Here is a 24,634-nt window from a genome sequence, read left to right as displayed (position 1 = left end):
CAGACATGTACATGTACATGTACCTGTATATGCCTGCATACCTTCACCCACACATAAAAGGAGCAGCATTCATCAGCATTTGAAACATGGAGCTGATCTGCATCTAAGACTGGGGGCTGGGTAAGAGCTCTCTGAATTCAGTGCGTGTGTGTTTTCCCCTTGTAGGAAGCTGGAGTACATCAAAGCAGGCTCATTAAATACAGAAATATACAGACAGAAACTGTGTGTGCGTAAGAGAGAGAGAGAGACACAGGAAAACATAAAGAAGAATAAAGTAGAGGATTGAAATAGGATGAGGGGGGGCAGGGAAGATGGAGAGAGATAGAGACAGGAGTTTTATTCTGATGACTCAGAGTCCTACTTAGAAGAGTCTTGACTCTGATGAATCATGTGGCTGAATATCAAACTGACGATGAGAGCACATGTTAGGGCACACACACACACACACACACACACACACACACACACACACACACACACACACACACACACGTACACTCTGCATGTATTCCTCAATTCCTTCAGTGGTGGCCTGCTTGGAACCAGCACACCGACTCCACCCATAATGTATGAATTTTCCTCGAAACACACACACACACACACACACACACACACACACACACACACACACACACACACACACAAGGTCAGGTTCACTCATTTTCAATCCCTCTTGAAATACACTCCGACAGCACGTACGCAATATAAGAGACTAACAGCCCAGGGGACACAGACAGACTGACTGAAAGAGTCGTCTTTATTTGAATGTGTCGGCTGGTTGCGGGAGTCCAGGTCATCACCGGAGAGAAGTCACGAGACGGAGTTGTCAGCCAATGGCCAAACAGAAATAGATAAGCCTCTCATGCAGCACAGAGGAGGACACTAATGGATAGTTCATAGCGTTAACTACCGCTCTGCCCTACTGGCACAGATCTAAACAGTCGACGAAGCAGCGACAGGCGCAAACCCACGTGTGCATCACGCCCTGAGCTCACACCCACTCACCCTGACACACAAGGCCAGACACATTACAGTACTGTTTGTTTTCCTCAGTCGTACATCTTTGATTTGTTTGGGCTCACACTGTACAATTACAAGTTAAAGGTGATATATGTGTCGCTTTTGTGACAGACCTCAGGGTTGGCCCTACTCCGGTTCTTGTTGGCAGTTTTTCCCTTTGTTTCAGGAAGTGAGGGGTGGATTGTCTTAGTAATGACTTTACATTATGTCCCAAGTAATCGTGGTGCAACTAATTTTAGTAGCTGATTTAGTTACAAACTAACTAGTAGTTACTAAACTACTCTAGTGTTAACCATCTCTAGAATAACATAGACGAGCCCAGCACACGTACGTACAGAAAATGAGAAAGGTGGCCAAGGCTTGCTCCATTGTCATTGGAGCAATGAGCTAAAGGGGCGGGAATTAGGAAGGATCAATTATATGCATATCGCAATAGTACAGGTCCCCAAAACAAATTCAGCTTACTTACATTTTTTTTACACTGTATAACGCCAATCACAACAGACATTATCTCAGGACACTTTTCTTACAGAGCAGTTCCCATTGTGAGCAAGTACTTGGTGAAAAGTGGCAAGGAAATACTTCCTTAGGAGGCAGAAACCTGGTTCTAGGTTGGCGGCGGTGTGCCTCCTGTTGGGTTTAGAGATAAAGACTAAAGGAAATTTGTTCCTCTTCACGAAAGTAGGGGTCAACTACTTAACAACTCTGAGTTCCCTTGAAGACGAAATAGAAAACCAAGGAGGTTTCAGACTCAGGTTGGCCTGGGCCACCGATTGAGTCCTCCCTCACCAGCCTCGTCCCTTCTGTCCTCCACTCTCCTGCAAACTACACTTCAGACTCTCTGTCTCCAGAGTCTCCGCTTAGCTTTACTCTTAAAAGCTGCATTATCACTGTGTACACAGTAAGGCACAACATGTTCCCGGTTGCTAGGCGACAGTTGCTGTGTGATACCGCTGGAGGTGGGAGTGGTGCTGAGAATATTATCGGTGTTTTGGGGGGTGGTGGATTGTACCATTCATCATTAAGTGGGGACTTAATTTGATACTGAGCTCTCTTTTTTTGTCAATGGACTGCTTCGCCAAAATTTCACCCCCATTTCCTTCCCCTCCCAGTGCAGCCATCTTGAAAGGTTTTAGTCTCTTGCCATATTTTGACAGTGGGCTGTGTTGTGGTTGTTTTAAAAATAAAGAGCAGCTCCCTGAGCTCCGTGGGCTCAGGCATGCTGCTCTTTGTGCGCTGTACCTATAAATAAATTATTTATAGGAAACAACGCTTCCACTCTGTGTTATTTTAAGACTGAATGTCATGTGATTTCCGTGCGTGTCTATGCATATGTGCGTTGACTTGTGGGGTTGGTGAACACACAGCTGCATGTGTGAAAGATTCCTGACTTTAACTGAGAGGTATTGATCAGTGCTAAAGTGGGGAGGGAGTAAGTAGCTGAAGGGAACTGATGATGATGGAGGACTTCCTTCATTCTTTTCCACATTCGAAGCCCAAGGCTGAAGCAGCAGTGGGGTTCCCACAACAAAAATCAATACACAGTATTAGACCAACATGAACCTTGACCAGGCTTAGGCATGTCACATGTCATGTCAGACAATAGTCAGTCTGATAAAAAGCCACACATGTTTGTGGAAACATCAGATTTGTCACTTTAGATGTCTTCAGGTCCACAAATAAATAAATATTTTTCTGATTTTCCCTCTCAAGACCGAACATACTCAGTTCTTAACGTTAATCCTTTTAATAAGGATGACATTTCCAAAATATATAATACAATTTAAAACAGGAACCCTTACATTTGGGATAAAACCCACACTGTCTGGGAAATGGATTTTGGAGAAACTATTCCATGTGAAGACATCATTTCACATTCCTCTTCTTTCTGTATTAAGTAGAGTAGGTAAGTAGATTTCTGACCCAGGAAAGTGAAAAAACAATCAAACATAAACACTAAACCCAGTTTCTGTCTCTCAGATGGACTTCTTAGTCTCTGGCTGTTTTGTGACAAACGCTGCAAATGCAACCTTGGCAATAAACTGTACAGTGAGGAGGAATACATCACTGCAGAAAACCCTTCACCAGTCACACGCCTGGTTGCAGAAAGCACACTAAACACAAATGGACTGGCAAAAGCACACACAAACATGTATATATGAACTCCACACACACAGGCCATCTGTCTAAGCTGCACTGGGCCGAAGGGAAGAGCTGAACACTTCCTTCTCTATTATCTTTCCTCTATGTGATTTCAAGTCTACTTTATCACTCCCACAGCATTATATTATATTTACAGAGACACTTCCTCTTGTGGGTTTTCATTGAAACTCTGAAAACAGGAAATGTAATAGCTGCAGGCCAACTTCTTTCTATACAATGCGAGGTCTCAGGATGAAAACTTTGAGTGGCTCATAATATAGCCACTTTATCTTGCAGTCACCTCAGAGTGACCTTGAGTCAAACATCTATGTTGTGATGAGCGTTCCTGGAAAGTTAAAAAGCCTTAGTTTCATATAAAAATTCTAATAAATAAAGTCCTTGAATGATCCCATTCCTCTGATCAAATATGCGATGTCGGCATGGATTCATATTCTGACATGATCTCATCCCAAAATCCTCTTTCAGCAGGAAATCGTTAATATTAATAAAGCAAGGGTGTTCTCAAAGTGTTCTCTTCAACATCTAAATATTGAATATTACATTATTCTACCTAAACCGATGTCTAACAATACAAAATATTTATCACCACAAACAAAAGTGCTCTTCTCTATTGTATTAAGTTACTACAATCTTCTAAAAACTACAGCTTTATTCTCAAATCTCCTTATGTATTATGAACCTTGTCATAGCTGTATGGTTGCTCTGTGTTCTGCTATGTTCTCTGTGTGTTTGTGTGTGTGTTGTTAGGTGGACTATTTTCAGCAGTGGATGAATCCACATTTGGTGCTCTAGTGAGTATTTGAGGCAGCAGGACGGTGGATGTGAGATTGAGTCAAAATAAACTAGAGTGTGTTCATGGAGGAACATGTCACCGCCTGCAACAGTGTGGCTCACTGATATGTTTTTAATAGTTTTTGGACAATAATGGAACTCTATGACACAGAGGAAGAAGATAAATCAGAGTTTGTGTGATTTAATGGGATGTTGTATACAATTACAAAAATATATATTGAGTCAACTGCAGTTGGAAAAATATCAATTGCAATATTTTATAAAAAATCTGCTTATTGTGGTACATTATGATTTTTATACTGTGATAGTTTTCCTAAAATTCAACAAAATTGCAAAAAGTTGCAATCGTAAACCATGTATTGTGGTACGTATGATATTGCCAGATTTTTCCCATTTTCAAGTCTTACAAGGCCTGATTCTAGGAATCACACCATTAACTTTCATTGTTATGCAGATGAAACCCAATTATATCTATCGGTCGAACAATCTAGACCTGCTCTGTTTGAAAAGTGTCTTGTGATGAATTCTGTTATTTTTTGACTCAATAATTTGATCTGATTAATGCTTTAATATTAACGATGAGGACACAAAGACCTTCTTGTTCAACATAGGAATAGACAGCCTTAATATACCTGCCACGATACAGGGGCTATGATTCAATATATAGCTAAATATTGCAATACTGTAAGCAAGGGGGTGTATTGCATTTAAAAATATATATATTTTTAGGAGTAAAAAGAACACACCACCACATGCAAAAAATCTGAATTAAAAAAAGTGTACTTTTTTTATTTAACTAGAACATCTGCATTTGTACTTATCACAGTCCCTGTAACATCCAACATCATCAGTTTACATTTACAACACTGCTATCTAGCGGTTGGAGGTTTAAACATAAAAATCGATACAGCACCTAAAGTGACTAACCAATATCAAGAATAAAAACACAAGAAGCAACCAATACACATGCAGTTGTTATGTCATTGAAATAAGAAATTATGCAAAGTAATGATGGTAAAAAGTTATATAAGCAATGATAACAGAGTATGATATTTAAACATTTGCTCAGGGAACAAAAGTAAAACCTCAGTTTGGATTAAAATCACAGGGGAACTAAAAGCAGCTCAGGGAAACTGTATTTCTGTAATAAGCAGACAACCTGCCACAGTTGGCCTTCTAACCCTCTGGTCAGCCACGCTGCCACCCGCTTAACTGGCTACCCAGTCAGCCATAACTGGGTCAAGGGCAATAATGGCTGTAATCCTATCACAAGCACACAGAGATGACCTAATGCCAGCACCAAACCGAGGGGGTATGTGTTTCAACACGCAGATGCAGGTATTAGCAGATATTCAACTGCTCATTTCAAGTAAGATAATTCTGTCCACACAGAAAAATATGATGCAACCTGGAATCCAAAATCTAAAAATGAGGTCAGACAGCAACAAACTCAAAGTGGGAAAGCAGACGTTTGACAGTCTGTGTGTGTCCCTGGTCTCACACAGCTGCTTTTCTCTTCTATATTTAACTGCATTTTAAGGCTTTCTGCCTTCAGGATGACACACAGTGAGTGGAAAGAGACAAATTGACATTTGAAAAGATAGATTTTGGCCAAATCTGGTAGAAAAATAGCGTTTAAACAGACCACAGGTACATTTTACTTCAATGAGGATCACTTTAGGCACTAGTATTAAGTATTGTTAGTTAGATTTGTGTGACAATAAATCTTAAATAAATCAAAATGCACAAGTTAGACAGATACAGAAGATCTACTCCAGCTTCATCTCTGAATGCTGCCAACGATTTTACATTTTTTCTCATGTTTTTCATTACATTTTGATTTTTAGGACATTTAAGGTATCCATTTTTACCCAACCCTAACCCTATGAAAAAGTCACATGGGAAAACCAGATGTGAAACATTAGTTCACATGTAAAACTGCTAATCCAGGGTTCCCACTATTTTTACAAAATCATTTTCCAGGAGTTTTTCTTGACAATACAGGACAGCGTTTGCTCACAAACGGTGGTCAGCTGTCGCTTTCGTGGCACGCTTGGCTGTTCTTACCACAGCCAATTTTCCCACATTCTAAATTAACAACAGTTTTCCTAAAATACATCAAAAAATTGTCTCTAAATATCCACGACGCGTGGGAACGCTTAACAAACTTTAAAATATGTGAAAATATGGAATTCACATGTGAAGATACAAGTGTTCAGGATTTCATGTGCCATGTTATTTTTTTCTCCATATGTAGACATCCTAATACACAGGGTGAAAAAAGCCAAACACACGTGAAAATGTCCAGTTCACATGGGAAGAAGCAAATATCATGTGACATTTTTGTAAGAGTAGTATTATTTTAAATACCAATAATGATTATAAAATTGTAATAACATCCCTCAAACATCTCATACACTGTGGAAGACTATAATCTCTTGCTGGAAATTAGGTTTTACGTCATATGCTTACAATCTCTCTGACACAAACGCAGAAGCCTTTTATTCCAGAAACCAAAGCTAGCACACAGCAGCTAGGGTTTCAGACTTTGGATGTTTTTCTTTAAGAGACAAAGTCAGTGAGCTTCCTGCCTGCTGCACGGCGGCGACAGAGCCCTCCCTCTTCTTTAAGAGCTTTTGGAGAAAGAAATGGTGAGGACTGCCTGTGCTAGTTCACTGCACAACTGACAGTTGTGTGCTGTGTTGCAGCCCTCAGAGACAGGCAGAGATCTGACAGAAGGACAAGTGCACACACACACACACACACACACACACACACACACACACGCAGGCAGCACACACACACACACACACACACACACACACACAAACAAACACACACACAGACACACACACACCTGGGGGCACAGGGAGGCAGATGCATTTGCATGTTACACTGGTCACACATCCTTCTCTTGGCCAAAGTTGTGTGTTATATAAGAAAGTAAGTGCTTTACTCTATCTACCATCTACCTACATTGCACACACATACATTGAAAAACACACACACATTAACAGAAGGCACACTATACAGGATGTTAACTTTTTATGCGTGTTATATATCCTTTAAGCACGGCTGTAAAATACTCTCACTACATAAACGTCTCTCTCTGTAGCTTTTTGACAACTAGAGCAGCAACGATTAGTCGATTAATCGATTAGTTGTCAACTATTAAACCAATCGGCAAGTATTTAAATGAGAGATTAACTGTTAAAAGTCAGTTTTTAAAGACAAAATGTCCAAATTCTTTGATTTTAGTTGCTCAATGGGAATATTTTCCAGGTTCTTTAGTCCTCTGACAGTAAACTGAAGAACGTTGGGAAATATCTCTTTGAATACTTAAACATTAAGTATTTAAGGTCAGTTTATGGTATATATAACTATCAAAAATATTTTGCCTTGAAATAGAAGCAATGTTATGTTGGCATACTGGTATGTATTTCTAGGTTCTGTTTTGAATATGTTGTAGTTTGCACAACAAAACTGGTTTACATTATGATTCCATCATTTATTGTATTATTTCGTTAGTTTCCATCCTTGAGCCCAATGGATACATCAACATGGTTGATATTTGATTCTGGATCCAGTTTTAGTTTCCCAGAATCTCTCACTGAATCTTTTGTCTCTCTTTGCTGTTTTCTGTTAGCAAACAGCGTTATGCAAAACATTCAGGTAGCAGGTTTTTCATTCCTGGCAGGTGACTGTTGCTTTTGCAGCTTTAAATGCCAAACGTCACCGGCGGCTGATAACATCAGCTGTAAATAATTAAGCTGTAAGTCACTTGCCAAAAGGCCTGAATGAAACTTTTGGCTGTTGCCTGGTTAATGTGCTCTGTGCAAGCCGGTGTCTGTACTCAGCCAAGGATCCGTTCTGGAGCTCCACTCTGTAGTTCCAGAGAGAGGACTGTGCTTTGTAGTTCAGTGAGGTCGACAGTGTGGCGATGTACTTTATTGCATCACGTCAGGGTTGTGAGCTGGAATCAGTTCAACTTTCATTCATATCATGTCAATAATTGAATCGGCTTGTAGAGCTTGTGTAAAATAAAGTGTACAAACTATTTCTATTATTGAGCTATGTCAGTTTCACACCTTATCATTTCCAGGTTTTAGTTGTGGACAACATTCAGGACACTACTCAGATCTTTTTATATGCTCTCAGCCTGTTTCAACATAGTTGAACCCAAAAGGATTCTTCAAAGGATTTAAAGGTCCAGTGTGTAACATTTAGGAGAATCTATTGGCAGAAATGGAATATAATATTCATTGGTGTATAATAACCTGAAAATAAGAATTATTGTGTTTTGTTATCTTAGAATGAGCCGTTTTTATCTACAGAGGAACCACAGGATTATATATTATTTTGGCAGCCCTAGAGCAGGTCCTCTTCTGCAGAGGCCACCATGTTGAACTGCCGTGTTTCTACAGTAGCCCAGAGAAACCAAACACTGGCTCTAGATAGGTGCATCACGTTTTTGTGAGTGAAGGTGAAGTGAGGGGAGCTGCAATCTGCAACTAAATGCCACTAAATCCTACACACTGCTCCTTTAAAAGGATATAGATCCAATAAATGACTTCCATACTGGATGTAGATTTGATAAAATGCTATAGAAACCCAACTCAACGGATGTCATCGGATGATTTTGGTTTATAACGGATATAGAGCTGAAACAATAAGTAGATCAATCAATTAGTTGATGGTCAGAACTTCCAAAAGCTTCCAGTCTCTAAAATGTGAGGATTTGCAGCTTTCCTAGTCCTAAATTACAGTTAATCCAATATTGCTGTGCTTTAAACTATTAGTCAGTCTCTAAGAAACTGTGATTGATTTGTCACTATTTTCTGATGGTCTAAAGACCAAGAAATAATATATAGAATTAATAATTAGTTCATTCAGTTCTAATCAGTAGATTAATTAATAACCAATAATAATAACCAGAATACAGATATATCAGTATTTGAAGTACAGAAATCCCAAGTCCAGAAGTCCCAATCTTGGTCCCAATTCTTTTGTAACCAATCCCTGAAGCGTCCTGCCGAGACCACTGCTTGATTGTTTCGGTCAGTGTCTAGAAGTTTCTTCTCACATTTACAGACAAAGAAAATGAAGCAGAGGAAATATTATCTCAAGCTGTGTAATGGATTTAACCTTTTCAAGAGGCGATCTAGCCGTTTTGAAATTAGTGAGGGTGAGAAAAACATGAAAACTCCTGGTGATAGTGGATCCCCGGGACGGTTAGTGTTGTCTGAACTGGAACTACAGTGGAGGTGTAGACAACGACAGAGAAACACCAGTTTCCCCTGTGTGTTGGCTGACTCATTCTATGAGGAAACTGGCCATCACATTGGCTTTATTTCATTATTCTTTTTAAATTCTTTTAGTTCTAACTCGTTCTGTCGCTTCTTAAAAACAAAACACAGCTGTGCACACTCATCAAATATAATTAAAGAAGTTGCCAAAGAGTGAGGAATGTAGTGGAACAAATGGGAAACAAACTAGAAGAAGAAAGAACCTTATCTGTCAAAATTTTTCCTTTTCCTGTACTTTCACATATCATCAGTTCAGGCTGCATGCACAATGTTATTTTCTAAATCTGATTTAAATCTGACAACAAAAAAAAAGGTTTTGTCATTTTTGGTTGTTTAAGTTCTGATACTGATACCAGTATCAGATAGTCCTCTGATATGGCCCAAAATGTGGGGTCGATCCAATGTTACGTAATTTATCAGTTCTGCTACTTCCCAGCAGTTCCCATTTTTTCCCCAGGATACTGAAGTCATGACTACTCTGAATCTGACAGAGGGTTTGACCTAACCTGGTCATCCAACATTGATAGCAACCATACAGTCTTAGTAGTGTATGCTTGGTAAAAAACAATAGTTCATTGGTATTGGTTCACGTATCGGTATTGGGAGGAAAAAAATGGTACTGAAATATCTCTATGTGGGACAAGTTCATTTCTAATAAGGAACAAATGAACCAGATGCAGCTCAAGAGTAAAGGCTGATTTGTAAATGCAGAAATGATCAATAATCTCCAATAAACACTGAGAGCAACACAAGGGTTTTGCAACGTGCACAAACACAGCGGGTACTGTGAACCATGAAGGCAGAGAAAATGAGCCACCGCGTCCTACGATGAACCCGGCCTTCGGCTTAATCAGCAGCGATGAGACCATTCCAGAGGACACCACGCAATTATGATGACCGACCACCTACTGCGGCCCCGGGGACCAACCCTGGCTGCTCTGCTGCAGCACACCCTTTACTGGCCGACTAGGCGAAGATATGAGCTATGTACGTCTGTGAGAGGAGTCTGCGTCATCAGAATCCCCTCTGACCTTGTAATTTCCCGACCTTTGGCCTTTCGAGTGCAGCAAACAGGTGATTACGATATCAATAACGAGTCTTTCTCCTCCTTCGTCACGCGCCACCGCAGGAGGCTCCCCTCGTTGACTCGTCTCACTTACTCAAAGTCAACAAGCTGTATTGATATGAGGCGCAGACTGCTGAAGCATGGCGGTTATTGATGGGGACTACGACAAGCACCCACTTAAACACATTTAGGCAAATGATTTGAGTGCTTGTGTACGAGTGCACAAAATGCATGCGTGCATCCTGATTCCAAAGCTGTAAGAGGAAATGAAAGATTGATGCTTAGCCAAGCCCCTAAATCATGCATGCAAATGGATATGTTCTGCTAATGTACAGCGGAAGGGAAACAGGGCACATGTGCACTCTGGCGAACACAAAAACAGATGTTCAAACACACACAACCTCTACTAGAACTTAAAAATGTTGGCAGGGTACTTTGAAATAAATGGCAGGAAGATAAGAAAGATACCAGTCCTCAATCCATTTATTAGCTATACTTGAACCAAATCGTTTGTGAGAGTCAATGGCTTCTCTCTGGTCCTGTTGGGCTTCCAGTCTTTGTTCCTGCCCTTCAAATCTTGATCTGAATATAAATCAGCATCCATCATCTGTGAGGATGCTCCAGCTCCACTTAATAAAATACGGTTTGAAGAAGGAAGAAAAGGAGGCTTCAGGAGGGGCTCAGAGTGATGATGATACTCTGTATGGGGAACATTGTTGGGCTCAATACTAAAAAAAAGTATTTTCAAAAGTAATATCATGACTTTACATATTAGTCCCTGCCAACAGTAATAGCTTGTTTGCAGCCTCGTGGATGACACGTGAAATTCCGATGGAGGGCAGGAAGTGAAAATCTGAATGGATGAGATGAGGACAGTCCATGCTGTGGTAGTTTGAATGACTTTAGAGAGAAAGGTACAAACAGACAAATCACAACACATGCTGGACACGAGGGGAGCGATTTCTCAACTGAACTGAAACCGGTTTAAGGCTCTGTTCAAAGCAACCAGACTCCTCTAATAAAAACAGTAATTTCACCTCAGACAACACGGGAGTCGCTGGTCTACTGCTGCCTCCATCGGTTAGTTAGTTTGTTTTTAATTAAAGGTTAGATGAAAAGCACACCTGGCTCAAACTGATGACGGGACACAACCTTTTAAACAACTGTTATTTATAGATATAGTCTATCTTGCACATTATTTTTTACCTGGGGGTTTTCTGATGCCTGAGACCGGTATTTTCCCAAGAATACAGAATGTCTGAAAATCTTCAGCTTCATTGGTTCTTTGTTGTTTGTCGCCTGCTGTCCTGTTTTATTTGTTAAAATCAAAGTAATTGGAATATTTCCAGCTACTGAATCTTCTGCTCGGTGATCTGGGGAACAAAAGTATGTTTTAAATAGTTATTTTTTGGGTAATACTAACTGTAATATTATTAATGAAATGTTATTATTTAATTAGATATTCGTTTCTGGGGGAGGCAATATAATTACTGCAATATTATTACTAGTACTGGGAAATCCATTATGTACAAATTGTCCTGCTTCACATGTGAAGGACACGTGAAGATGGAGAGTTTGTCTCTTCATTGGAAATCCATTTAACAGCTGAATCCTGCAGGTCCTCTGGTGGGACTGTAAAGGGAATATACAGTAGAGCCAACCGGCTGCCATGGTAACCGCATCCCCACTATATTAGAACTACCACAGGACAGAATAAACAACCAACACTTAATTAGTTTGCATTTATTTTTTGTGATCTTCCCTTTTGGATCCAGCCCGGCTCGGCCACGCAGCGGTGGGGCAGTTTGTTCTCTTCACTGATTGTTGTAATGGCTTCTTGAGTACTTGTATCCAGAACCAGATATAGGCTTTATTTAGACCTCTTACAGCTGCTGTTTGGTTCATTCAGAAACAATAAACAGATATGTTTGGCTGACACAGTCTCTGTGATGTAAATCTGCAGCATGCGAGCTGCAATTTGAAACCTGAGATTATTTCCTTTGGTTTATTTTGACACGTTTTACGAATCATACCAAACACTGTACTTGTGACACATGCATGAGAAGGCCAGTAGGACTCACACATTTATCTGCAATTTGCAAGTGACAATCAAAACGTGACACTGCCACCATTTGTGATCTGCGTTTCTCTCACAGACTGCTTTTGTGAAACGAGAACCAGATCCACAACAGATAACACAGAGCATGTCATATAGAGGTTTGTTATGGAGCAACATAAAACTACACGCCAAAAAACTCTGTTTAAGGAACAATAAGAATAATATTTCACTCACTTTAACGCCATTCACAAAGAAAAACACGATCCTTTAACTGGATTCAGCATCAATCAAGTTTCCTGGCACCCTCGACACTTCCCTGAATCTTGACCTACTTCAGTTATTCACACATTCTCTACCAGGCAGCCTTATGTTACAGTAATGTGGCCATATTTCCATTTAGACACTGAACTGTCTTATGTCATTAAAACTTACACACTGTACAATTCACAAATTGTGTCTACTTTTAAAAAAACATCTTAAACAGAATCTGGTTCCAGTTTCAATGTATATACATATATATATATATATTTACGTACAACGGAAACAGAATAAAACTCACCAAAACTGACTTTGGTAGTCTTTCTAACATTTACCAACGCTGGTCTGGTTGAAATTATCACTTCATTTACGAGTTAGATATCAGTGTAAAGAGCTGCAATGGCTGCAGTGTATACTAACATTAATCCTTGGGGACAAATGTCCTTGTTTCTGCCACTGACAGACTCAGGTTGTTATTGTCAGTGTCTGACAGCATTATGGAAAGGATCCCTACAGAGATAGACCTTTAGTTTAACCACAAACAGCCGTAATATCACTATCACTCTCCACCAGACTCCAGAGACAAAGTCTTCATTCAAAGTGGACAGAAACAGAATCAAACTCATTAAAAGCGTCTCTGTTAGTGTTTCCAACAATCACCAACTCTGGTTTGGTGGAAATAAATCCTTAATTCACCGACGTAGATGATAAAAACAGCAGTTTCAGTCGGAGCAGACCGGCTATGGAAACAAACCACAGAGAGGCTGCGATACAACACAGGTAGAGGGAGAGAGACACAGAGCACCACAAGAAATCATTCCTGCCTGTGGTCATCAAACTATACAACGCCTCCCTCAGAGAGTCAGACACCCCCTCTCTGTAATCTGACTCAAACACGGTCAATCATTTTTGCACTTTTTGCATATTATTAAACTGTTTTATCTTTTATATATATATATATATATATATATATATATTTCTATATATATTTATTTATATGTTTCTTAATATATGTTGTATGTATATCTGGAGTTTGTAACGAAAGTAATTTCCCCCTGGGATTATAAAAGTATTTCTGATTCTGTTTCTGAGACACCATGAGACTCTCTGTCTTTATACAGAAAATAGCTGTTATATTAATGTTTTAAATAGTTTATCTTTATACACTCCTGCAACTTTATGTTTTACGTTACACGTTCTTTAGTATGTTTTAATTTTCTTGTATGTGCAAAAGAAAATAATAAATGAATGAAAGATAAATGAGTACAACAGTGCTTCACATTACCAAAAGCTAAATGATAACAGGACAATCCATTAGGAGGCTGGTGACAGGTGAGACAGCTGTGCAATGTGCTGTAAGTAACTGGCGCCACTTCAAAATGAGGCTGGATCGAGACAGGATGTGCTATTTGGCAAATGTGTGCTGTGTCAATTCCTCTGTCCTAAATCATATCCCTGCATCTCTTCCTGGCACTGTAAAAGGAGGAGCTCAGGAGCGAGGACAGCACTGTGATGAGAGGCAGCGAGGATTGATACATAAGGAACTGGAAAGAGCCCACGCAGAGCTTCACTTCATCTTCTTAAAGGAGAGCTCTGTTGTATTGTGGGAGAAATGCCAATGAACGCTGCGGAGCTGCACCTCTGGAACGGCCAAACTCAGACAAAACCACAGCAATGAACACCCATTCTGCACATGGACATATATACACTGGCTTATTACAGTCTGTTTTATTGTCTATAGTGTATATGTTTTATATTTTAGGATATAGTAATTTATTCTTTTCTTTTCTTTTTTTTCATCGTCAATCATTTTTTGGATTAATTGATTGAATTTGATGCATGAAATGTCAGAAAATGGTGCTAAATGTTTTCTAAGCCCAAGCTGACGGCCTTAAAGCAGCAGTACGTAGCTTTTATATAAATAACTTTTCAGAATATTTGCAGAAACTCCTCACGGCATCTGCAAGTATCTAGCACATCAAAACCAAACGAAAGCAACCAATCAGAGCCGAAATACCAACACTTCTGTGTCGGTGGCTTCGAGATAGACGTTTGTCTCCCATACTGTTGGTATTTGATGACGTGGGAATGAGGCTCAACAATAATTGGCTGTTTTCGTTCAAATGACGGTGGATTCTTGCAAATGTGGTCAGGATGAACCAGAGGAACCTTTTGGGGGTCTGTACCAAACAAACATGTTCCTTAATCTTGAGAACAAGATCTGTAGATCAAGCCATCTTTGCAGCACTACAGTACTTCATTATGATGCTGTTTGTCACACATTTTACATTCATCAAAACATAGCAGCTCTTTGCGATTTGCACATTGCACTTGGCCATACTGCGCTAACATTTGGGCTAATTGTTCGGCTCTACAGTCGACTATCTTTCTCCAGACTGACCCCGTCTTTAATCGACCAATCATTGCAGCTCTACTGTACCAAAAGGACCTCTCAGTAAATATTTCGATTGAATCTGCAGTGTGAGGTGCAAATAGAAACCACAGTGATTGGAATCAGTGATGTTCTGCTCACACTCATTAGACAACGTGAGGACAGCTAACTCCAGTAGCTGGAGGGTGTGCAGCTGTGAGTGTCAAACATTTTCAGGCCCTTCGATGCATTTTGTAAACACGTTCGTTCTGCGATACATCTGCAGTTTCTGACTTCAGACGGAAGCAGACTGATGAGATGATTAAAGGGGTCAACGGAAAATTGAGATAAAACAAATGAGAGATAAGGAGCTGAAATCATAGTGAGGGAGAGCTGCAGACACAGATTCAGTTTGCTCTCCTCATTTGATGCTCCATTTAGCAGAAACACAACATAAACCCATCCCCAGCGCAGCGCTGCTTACAGACACACAGTCGTAGTCATATAAGAACAGGGAAAAAAAAGTGCACGCTCAAAATAGACAGTTTTTTTCTCAGCAGCTGTGATATGATTTGTAATCTGCGAGGGTACAACAGTGACTGAAATCCCTACAATCGCATTCAGCACATGACATTTCCTCCAATACTTGAGCAACGCGTAATGATTGTGAGGCATTTCAGTGAGACGCCACGCTCACATTAACAAAACACACACACTGAAGATGATCTCCAGTCATTTAGATGAAAACAAGACTTCACTATGGAGGCATTTGGAAGATAACCCCGAGAGATCAAATACTGCAACTGCTTCCACAACACTGTCACTTTCATCTGTGCAGCCTTCACACAGAAGTGTCAAACAAAAAAATCTCAAAATGAGAGAGAATGAACATAAAAATGACCTCAAAAGCCAAACCAACAATAAAACTACACTGTTAAAAAAAAAGGTTTCTACAGTTGTTTTTACTGGCAGATGTGGTTGCCAGTACTTTACCATAATAAATACAGTAGAACATTTTCTACTACTTCAGTAAAAGGATATCAGTACTGTTGATTATACGGTTAAAGTTGGAGTTCTATTCCATATAACAAAGAAAAATCATGTATAATCCTATTCCATTGCAAATTCATTCATCTGGGGATGCATGAGAGTTATAGTACAGTGTCGTCCCACAACAGACACACTGATTATCGGCCTCAAGAGCACAGACATCAGCCAATACCGATTACCAAGAAAAAGACTTTTACTGGAAAATCTTACTTTTACACAAGTTGTTTTAAAGCCGAGTGGAAACGGTATTAATTACAACCTCACAATCAATACCCTCATGTGGAGATCAAACTGACAGTGCCCCTGTTCATGTAGCAGTAGTAGTAGTATGGACACATCCTGCTGCTGAAACAAAGTCTAATAAACTGAACAAGCAAATTAAAAGATGAAAAATGAAACCACTTCATTTTATTTAAATGACACTGTTCCTCTTTAATTCAAACACAAATCCAATTGATCAGAAGCATTAGAACAAAAGAGATCTCACGCACACAAACGACAATGTCTTTCTAACAGACACAGCAGCCTGGCATCGGCAAGATAAACACACAGTTCTTCTCATCATCCGCCATTCTACTGCACAGTGTGAGACTGATAGGATGTCTGCTATTGAGAGCAGAGGTGCTGCCTTTGACTCTAACCTTCCTGAATGGGAGAACAAATAAGCCAGTCAAATATAAACTGTAATATCCAATCCCTTCACATCTGTCACATCTTTAAGTGTATGTATAATACAGTGAACCGCACAGGCGAGGACTCGCACTGGAGCTATGGCAAACAGCGATACTACTCCCAAACAAAAAGACCCAAAACGTGCAAGTTAGTCTTTTAGCAACCGTCAGTGGAGCTCTCAGTGAACAGCGAGAGCCAAAAACCCGGCGCTGTGGTGAACCTCACTGCCAACTCCCGCTCTGCACTTTCATACACAGTTAACATCCTCTTTATTGGTCTGCTGAATCTGAAACATACCACATTAAGGACAACCTTGCACTGAGCTAACACACTCTGTATAAAGCTGATTTGTGGAGTCAGTTGTTAAGCCGGTACACGCAGACCAGCCTCGGTGAACACAAGCCTCCAGACTCCCTCTGGACAACGTTCACCCCATGACAATGTCGACAAAATGTTTTCTTCCATCCACGAGTCGCCGTCCTTATCAGAAGTGGCAGGAGTCAGCTGTTGCTTTAATTGCATGCAAACTGACAATTTCCCAGTAAAGAGCTGCTGGACCCGTTTAAAATAAAGGGAGGTCTTGTTCAAAAGCTCTTGAACTCGCAAGTTTCTTCAGCAAGCACACAAGAGCGAGCAAAATCTTCACACATACATCACACACTTTGCTTATTGGTGCACACATTTGTGTAGACACATAACAAGTTACAGCAACTGTATATTTTATGCCAGTGGTTCCCAACCTTTCTTCTTATTGGACCCCTTTTCTACTGACAACCCCTCATTGAAATACATATTTTATAGATATTTCATATTATATTCAGCGCATAGCAAGAAAAGTACAGAGCAACAAAGTGTGAACACAATAACTGCAGGAAGTTTGTGTAAACTTAGCCATTTGGATGAATTTCAAGCAGATTATTTCCTGTGAATATTGATCAGAGATTTTTAGGAACTTTTTACACAACTCTCTGTCCGTGTTATGTATATTTCTATATATATTTTTAACAACCATAAACACTTAATAGGCAATAACAAACTGAGCATTTTCTTCTCCCTGACTCTTGTTCTATTAGCTCTTTGGTTGTTATAACAGTGTGTGTCTTTAATGCTTATATTGTTATAGTTTTCCAACATACCTTTAAACCAAGAAGGCCTCGCTACCTCCTGTGAAGCTTTAACAACACCCTGATTGGGAACCACTGTTTTATGCTCCACCTGACACCAATATCCTGAATGACTCCAACATCAGAATAAGCTCAGTACACCAACAATAATGCAAAGGTAGAATCCAACAACAAAGACCGAAACCAGAAAGCACAGTGGGCATTATTTACCGGTGTTAATAAGCAGCACAAGCCTTATTGCTGGAGTTTTCTTTAAACCTCGGGATTCAACGTTTGCCGAACCAAAAACTGATTTGGAAAGGGAGCAGCTCTTACCTCGATGAGGAAGTCTCCCGTCCTGAGCCCCGCCTGCCATGCCACTCCTCCCTCATCCACCGACTCCAGGTACTGCAGGGCGGGGAAGGCGGGTGTGGGAGTAAACTCCTCGATGGGCGTATCCGCTGCACAGCGAGGAAGCACCGAGGGGGAGAGGATGACAGAGACAGTAAAGACACAATAATGCACACAACACAAGATTTTACAATGAAACGACGACTCAGTTTTATAGGAAAACATTTATATAACTAATAATAACTTAATGACTGCATTCTTTTTACATCTAAATACTCCTACAATAATAAGTCAATATGTCTGCTGTAGGGATGAGTATTGTGAGGATTTTAGTGACACCAACACACTTATTGATACAGCTCGCCATGATTTGGGTCAAAACATAAAGACATGACACGAAAAGATGTGAAAAGATTTAACAGGTTGCAGAAAGAAGTTCAGTTTTCCTGAGTTACTGAATTTAGCTGCACTTTCAATACATTTAGTAAAGCGTCCTGTTTATGTAACGTTAGATATAAAAGAGCTCATCAATATTTCGGTGTTCTCAATACCGATCCAAAGTCTTACTTAGTGTCAGTTTCTTCTCTATATGTCAATTACCAAGACATGGTTGGCACAAAGACTTGACAGTGGGTTAGGGTTAGGGTTGACACTGAACAGTAAAAATACACCTTCCAACAACTCCCAACAGTCACATTCACCTGTCGTATCTCACATAGTTAACATACTGGTATAGACAGAAATGGTTTTGTGTGTGGGATTTAGTGGCACCCTCCTGTTCCAAGCATGTAGGAGAAAGCAGTGCCAGGGTTTGGTTTGTCCGTTCTTGGCTACTGTAGAAACATGGCGGACTCTGTAGATAACTCATTCTCTAATTCTGAGGGGTGAAACTGTTCCCGGTTGTGAGTCGGAGTCGGAGATATCAGGAGTCTGAGACAGCTGCAATATCTTTGGGAAGTACCACTGGCAGTACAGCTCTGAATGAACCCTAATATATTCTGTTCAGCTAATTAAAAATGAATTACACACTGTTTGTTTCTATGTCACTTCCACTTGTTAATGAACCGCTACAAATATGCAACACAAAAGCCAATTTTGCCTGTTTATATGGTGTGACTCTCTCTTAATACATCCACACAAGGTAAGATGGACACAACCAACCCGGAATAATAATGAATGGCTGAACGCTCGGAATCACAGACTGGATTTATTTCCTGACCTACACCAGCTGGACCCGACCTTGGCGTGGGTTAGCCAGGTGTGCTAACGGTCACAGCTGAACACGAGGTGACTTTCAATAGCATCAGCGTCTGACTGGCGAGATAACGAGATACAATATGACAGCTCCGGAGGCGCTGAAGGCTGCTTTTGTCGTTGTGTGACTTTTGATGGAGGCTAACTGTTTCCTGCTGCTCCCAGGCTTTGTGCTAAGCTAGGCTTAACTCACTGGCATACAGCAGAAACCTTATCTTTGTCAAAGTGTTCCTTTAAACAATAAAGCATTATGTATTTAGAGGAAGACTGTGGTGTCAGAAGGGAACTGCTGTCTCCTGCACTTTGCATGATTTTTCACGAGACATTTAAGAGTCTCTGTGCACATTTAAGGATCCATTTGTGCCCATTTAGGATATCTGATAAAGGACTACGCTTGAAAGGAGAGCATTAGGGAGAAGACAGCTTATTTATTAGGTATCATTTGACAATTTTTAGTACCTTGGTTTGGGTAAAGATACTAAAATGAAACATGAACTCTTTCCTTTTTAGCCAAATAAGCCAAACGTCTTATCTGTGTTTAATTTTGTCTTATAGAGTCTAAAATTAGCGAAATGATGATTTATCTGATGAAAGAACGACAGCTCTCTGTACATGACAGTCTTCAATTTCAGGTGATACTTGAAGTGCTGAGGTTGGATTATTGTTTGAAAAGATGAGAGGTGATGGAAGGCACAAACCCTCCAAACCACCACGCACATTAAAACATTGTGGTTATTGGGGATCTTTGGTAAGGTTGCCTTTCATTTCTGAAGTTTTACCCACCCAGCCTCCACTCTAGTATCACTCCATCCTCCCTACACATGGCCCCAGCCCGCCCTCTCCCTCTCTCGCTCTCGGGGAGGTTAAAAAATATTGCGGCTGGGAGAAACCAGTGGTGACAAGTGACACTTCCTATAACTCATCCTCCTACTGGAAGACACGTCCGCGAGCGCGAACGAGGGTTTCATGAGGGTATTTACATGATTGTGATGACTATGTTTCTTTAGGTGCCTGTGTGTGTGCCTTGTGTGTGTGTGTGTGTGTGTGTGTGTGTGTGTGTGTGTGTGTGTGACATAGAGATGGAGAAGGAGAAAGGGAAGAGAGAGAGAGAGGGAGATGGACGGAGAGCAAAAACGCAGAGAGCAAAAAGAGGATGTGAGCTTATGTGACAGCTCGAGCATCAGTGCACGTCTGCGTGCTCGTGTGTGTGTGTGTGTGTTCACCCCCGTGCAGGATAAGCTCGGCTGGGTCAGTTCCCCCGGGGTGATAGCAGAGTGTGTCAGAATGACTAGAACATTCCTCTTGTTTTTCAAGCTAAATCCCTCTTTTCCTCTCCCTCCATGTCAGTCCCTCTCTCTGCCTCCCCCACCACCACCACCGCCACCGTCTTGTTCTTCCTCTCCCTCCGTATGTGTCTTAAAAAACGGGAACATGACTATACTAAATTTACCTCTCGACAGTAACCATGGCGTAGACCAATCGAACGGCCCCACACAGTTGTGGAATGCAACGTGGATTATGACATGGCGAGAATCGTCATAGAAACCGACGCATCAGCTCAAACCAGCTATTTTTAGAGCCAATCTCAGGGCCTGGTGAAATATCAGACTGCCTGGTATCGGCTCGTATCACAACAACTCATGATTGTGGTGGGAAATGATGGCTGGCGCTTGTGGGGCCCAAAGAACACAAAGCAAAAGCAGATTTATTTACAAAAGAACCTCGATTATGTCATATTACAGATGTTTACATCAGCCCTGAAAGAGTGGGGGGGCTTTTACAAACACATGAATTTAAAAATGTGGGTAAGTTTTGGGTGCCATCAGCTGCATCCCACATGCCATCATATCTGACACTGCTGCTGTGTGTCGCTGTGTGTGCACAGGGCTGCACTGGAGCTCACAATAAAGTTGCTTTCAAATGTATTTTTAATGGCAGAACTTATTTGCATGTTTTTATTTGAGGGGAGGGAGGGAAGGGGAGGGCTACAGCATCACTTCATGCATTCTCTCACACAAAAGCTCTCAAATGACCCAAACTGCACAAATCACACATAATTGCCCCCTAAATGTTGCAGGCAGCCCGGGTAAACATGGATCTTCAGGTGCAGTTTGTGCCTTAAATGTGTTCATTTTGGATGAATGGCAGAAAGAGACAAGTAGTACACTAAAAAGCATTAAAAGTCAGTAAATGTTCCTACCTTTTGCCCCTCGCAGGACGAAGCCAAATCCCTCATTCTCCTTTTTCTGGAGCACCACCGTCTTCTCGTCCACCACGCAGTCACTGTGGAGGAGATGCCGAGCAGAGCGCCCGTTAGCACAGCCCATCATCCGCAGCATGGCCACGGACGCCCTGCCCGAGTGGAGGTTCATGCTGCTGGAGGAGAGCTAGTCCGGCCAGGGCAGGGCAGGGCAACCCCGACCCCACCCCACCACCACCACCGCCGCCGCCGCCGCCTCCCCCTCCTCCTCCTCTCGCCGGCCTCTATCTCTCTCAAACGGTATGACAGCGGCCCCGGCAGCCCGGCGAAAGCATCTCCAGAAGAGAGACGACCCCAAAAAAAAGAAAAAGAAAGAAAAAAACGAAGAAAGAGACGCGCCTCCCTCCCCTCCCTGCTACTCCCCTGCCGCCGCCGCAGCTGCTGCCTGTGCCGCCTCTCCTGCGCGGAGACGCGGGGTCGGCAGCGCGGTTACCCCCGCCGCTGCTGCCGCTGCTGCTGCGGAGGCTCCGGGCGGCGGTGTGGGAGTGCTGCGCCGTCGAGGAGAAGCGACATCAGGCTGGTGGTGATAGCGGCTAATGGCTCATGGTGAGGCGGGGAGGAAAGGCTGAAAGCTTGCCGGGTTTTGTTTTAGGGGGGGTGTTGGGGGGGGTGGTGGGAGAGATTGGGAGAGAGAGAGAGAGAGAGAGAGAGAGAGAGAACAGCAGAGTCTCGGTGTGGATGGATGTCTAGGTGTGCGTTACTCTGCAATGTGCAACCGACTGGTAGGGAGGGGTGTGTGTGTGTGTGTGTGTGGAAAGAGAGAGAGAAGGGGGGGTCTGATGGCTGCCTAATTTATTGACTGATCAGTTAATTGATTGATAATCCTGTGGGATTATTGGAGAGCTGACATTCCTGTTTCCTTCTTCTTTATGATCGATATCATTTATTACTTTTGTCCAAAGAAAAAACTTTATTTAAACTTTCACCTGAAAACTAAAAACTGTCACCTGTATCACCAAACTTATAGAAACTGTGTTAGTGTTGGGGGTAACAATATTATTTTACGTAGGCTGTTACTGATGGAAGCCAATGTGAAAAATAATTATTATGAGAAAGTTTCTCAAAATAATATATATTATAGTATATATAGTATCTGAGAAACTTTATTTTGAGATATTAAGTCAAAATATTAATAAAGTTTCTCATTATAAACACCTCATTTTATCACTTTGGCCAAAATGGCTTTCCATAATTACTCCCTGCCAAATTAGTTACACTACTAGTTATATTACTTTTCTGCTACTCCCCAAGCAGTTGGTCCAAGGACGTGATTGGATTGTTGGGGTGACACAAAAGTAAGGTTGTAACTAGTTATTTTAGGGGGTTTGACATTATTACTGAAATTACCAACAGTTATAATAATATATCTGGAAACAATAGAATGTAAAAGAAACTTAAACCTATTATTATAACTTTAAATATGCAGTAAGATTAGATTAGATCTGTTTGGCCAGTTTACCCTGGAGGGGAAAACATTTAGGTCATCAAGTTACCATAAATCAGCTGACAGACAGTGAATATGGGGAAGAGCTGCGACAGTTAGTCGATTAATTGATGAGTTGTCAACTATTAAATGAATCGCTTCTTTTGTGACCTCCGTCAACTGTCTTTAGAGACGCTATATGCTAAGCTAGGCTGTGTTGAAAAGTCAGCCAAGTGATATAGTCATATCTTAAGTTGTTAATGTTCATCATCATCAGTCACTACTATTAGTGTAGTTGTTGCTACTGTTGCTGCTGTGAACCTGTCTGTCTGTCTGTCTGTCTCTCTCTCTCTCTCTCTCTCTCTCTCTCTCTCTCTCTCTCTCTCTCTCTCTCTCTCTCTCTCTCTCTCTCTCACCCCAACTGGTCGAGACAGACGACCACCCACCTAGAGCCGAAGGATCTGTCCTAGGTTTCTGCCTTTTAACAGGCAGTTTTTCCTTGCCCTTGTCGCCAAGTGTCTTGCTCATGGTGGTACTGTTGGGTCTCTGTAATTAATGTTAAAGAGTTCGGTCTAGACCTGCTCTATTTGAAAAGTGTCCTGAGATAACTTCTGTTATGAATTGGCGCTATACAAATAAAATTGAATTGAATTGAATTAAGTTATCTAAAGTTAGCAAAACTCTAGCCTACATCAGTCAAGGTAATTAGCAAGGGTTTTGCTAACATTAGCCATTAGATATAACTAACTAGCTAACAATGAATGTAGACAATTTCTGGACCAAACTACGAATCAATTAATCGAGAAAACGACGGGGGGGTCCGGGTCATCTGGACGCTGGTTGGGATAATCCAACCGTTTCCAGCAGAAGAGGCAGCTCTGCAGTCAGCCTCCGACTGCAGCTTTAAATGCATATGAGATAATTATGTCTCATATAACAGTAACAGCTGCGGCTGTTAACCCTAACCTACACTGCTGCAGTCGTGTGTCATGAGGAATCCTCCGTATGGCGATGAAGCTTTCCACTACAAGAGAGGGATTACTCACAAATAAAAGACACCTCCTGAAGTTTGACTCAGCAGTAAACTGTCTGATGTGACATCTTCCCCTTAGCTCACCATACGTCAGTTGTTTGTTTGTTTTTTACCCCCACTGGCCTTCGTTTCCTGCATATAATGGTACGTCCCGTCTCTCATCTCCTGCAGTAATACTGGCCGGGCCTGGTGTGGTGAGACTGATCCCAGTACCAGCTGGGGAGAGGTGCAAGTTAAAGGCCAAGGTTCCTCTCCTCCAGCCTGAGGTGTTTGCTGTAAGGGTGCATCATTCAGCTTATATTAGGCGCAAGGATTACACTGAATAGACACGTGGGATGAGAGAGAGAAAAAGACAGAGAGAGGGGGAGAATAAAGAAGGAGAGAGAGGTGCGACTGCCTTCCTAGCAACAGTTCCCTTAGCAACGCAATCTGTCTAGAGAGGAAGAAGGCCCG

At 41.3% G+C, this 24,634-nt stretch overlaps 1 protein-coding gene across 1 annotated transcript in view; it reads right to left on the bottom strand.

Annotated features, from left to right (window-relative positions):
* Positions 1-24,634, bottom strand: part of LOC127351354 (SH3 and multiple ankyrin repeat domains protein 2-like) — a 224,346-nt gene that overhangs the window by 34,716 nt on the left and 164,996 nt on the right. The window contains exons 16-17 of the mRNA XM_051378830.1: positions 21,666-21,748; positions 18,197-18,321 (exon numbers count right to left, since the gene is read on the bottom strand). Of these exons, the coding sequence (XP_051234790.1) occupies positions 18,197-18,321; positions 21,666-21,748 (208 nt within the window). The remainder of the gene's footprint in view (positions 1-18,196; positions 18,322-21,665; positions 21,749-24,634) is intronic.

This window comes from Dicentrarchus labrax, unplaced genomic scaffold, assembly GCF_905237075.1.
Source record: "Dicentrarchus labrax unplaced genomic scaffold, dlabrax2021, whole genome shotgun sequence".
Taxonomy (NCBI): domain Eukaryota; kingdom Metazoa; phylum Chordata; class Actinopteri; family Moronidae; genus Dicentrarchus; species Dicentrarchus labrax.
Note: the sequence above shows the minus strand (reverse complement) of the source record. Positions and strands in the feature narration are given on the sequence as shown.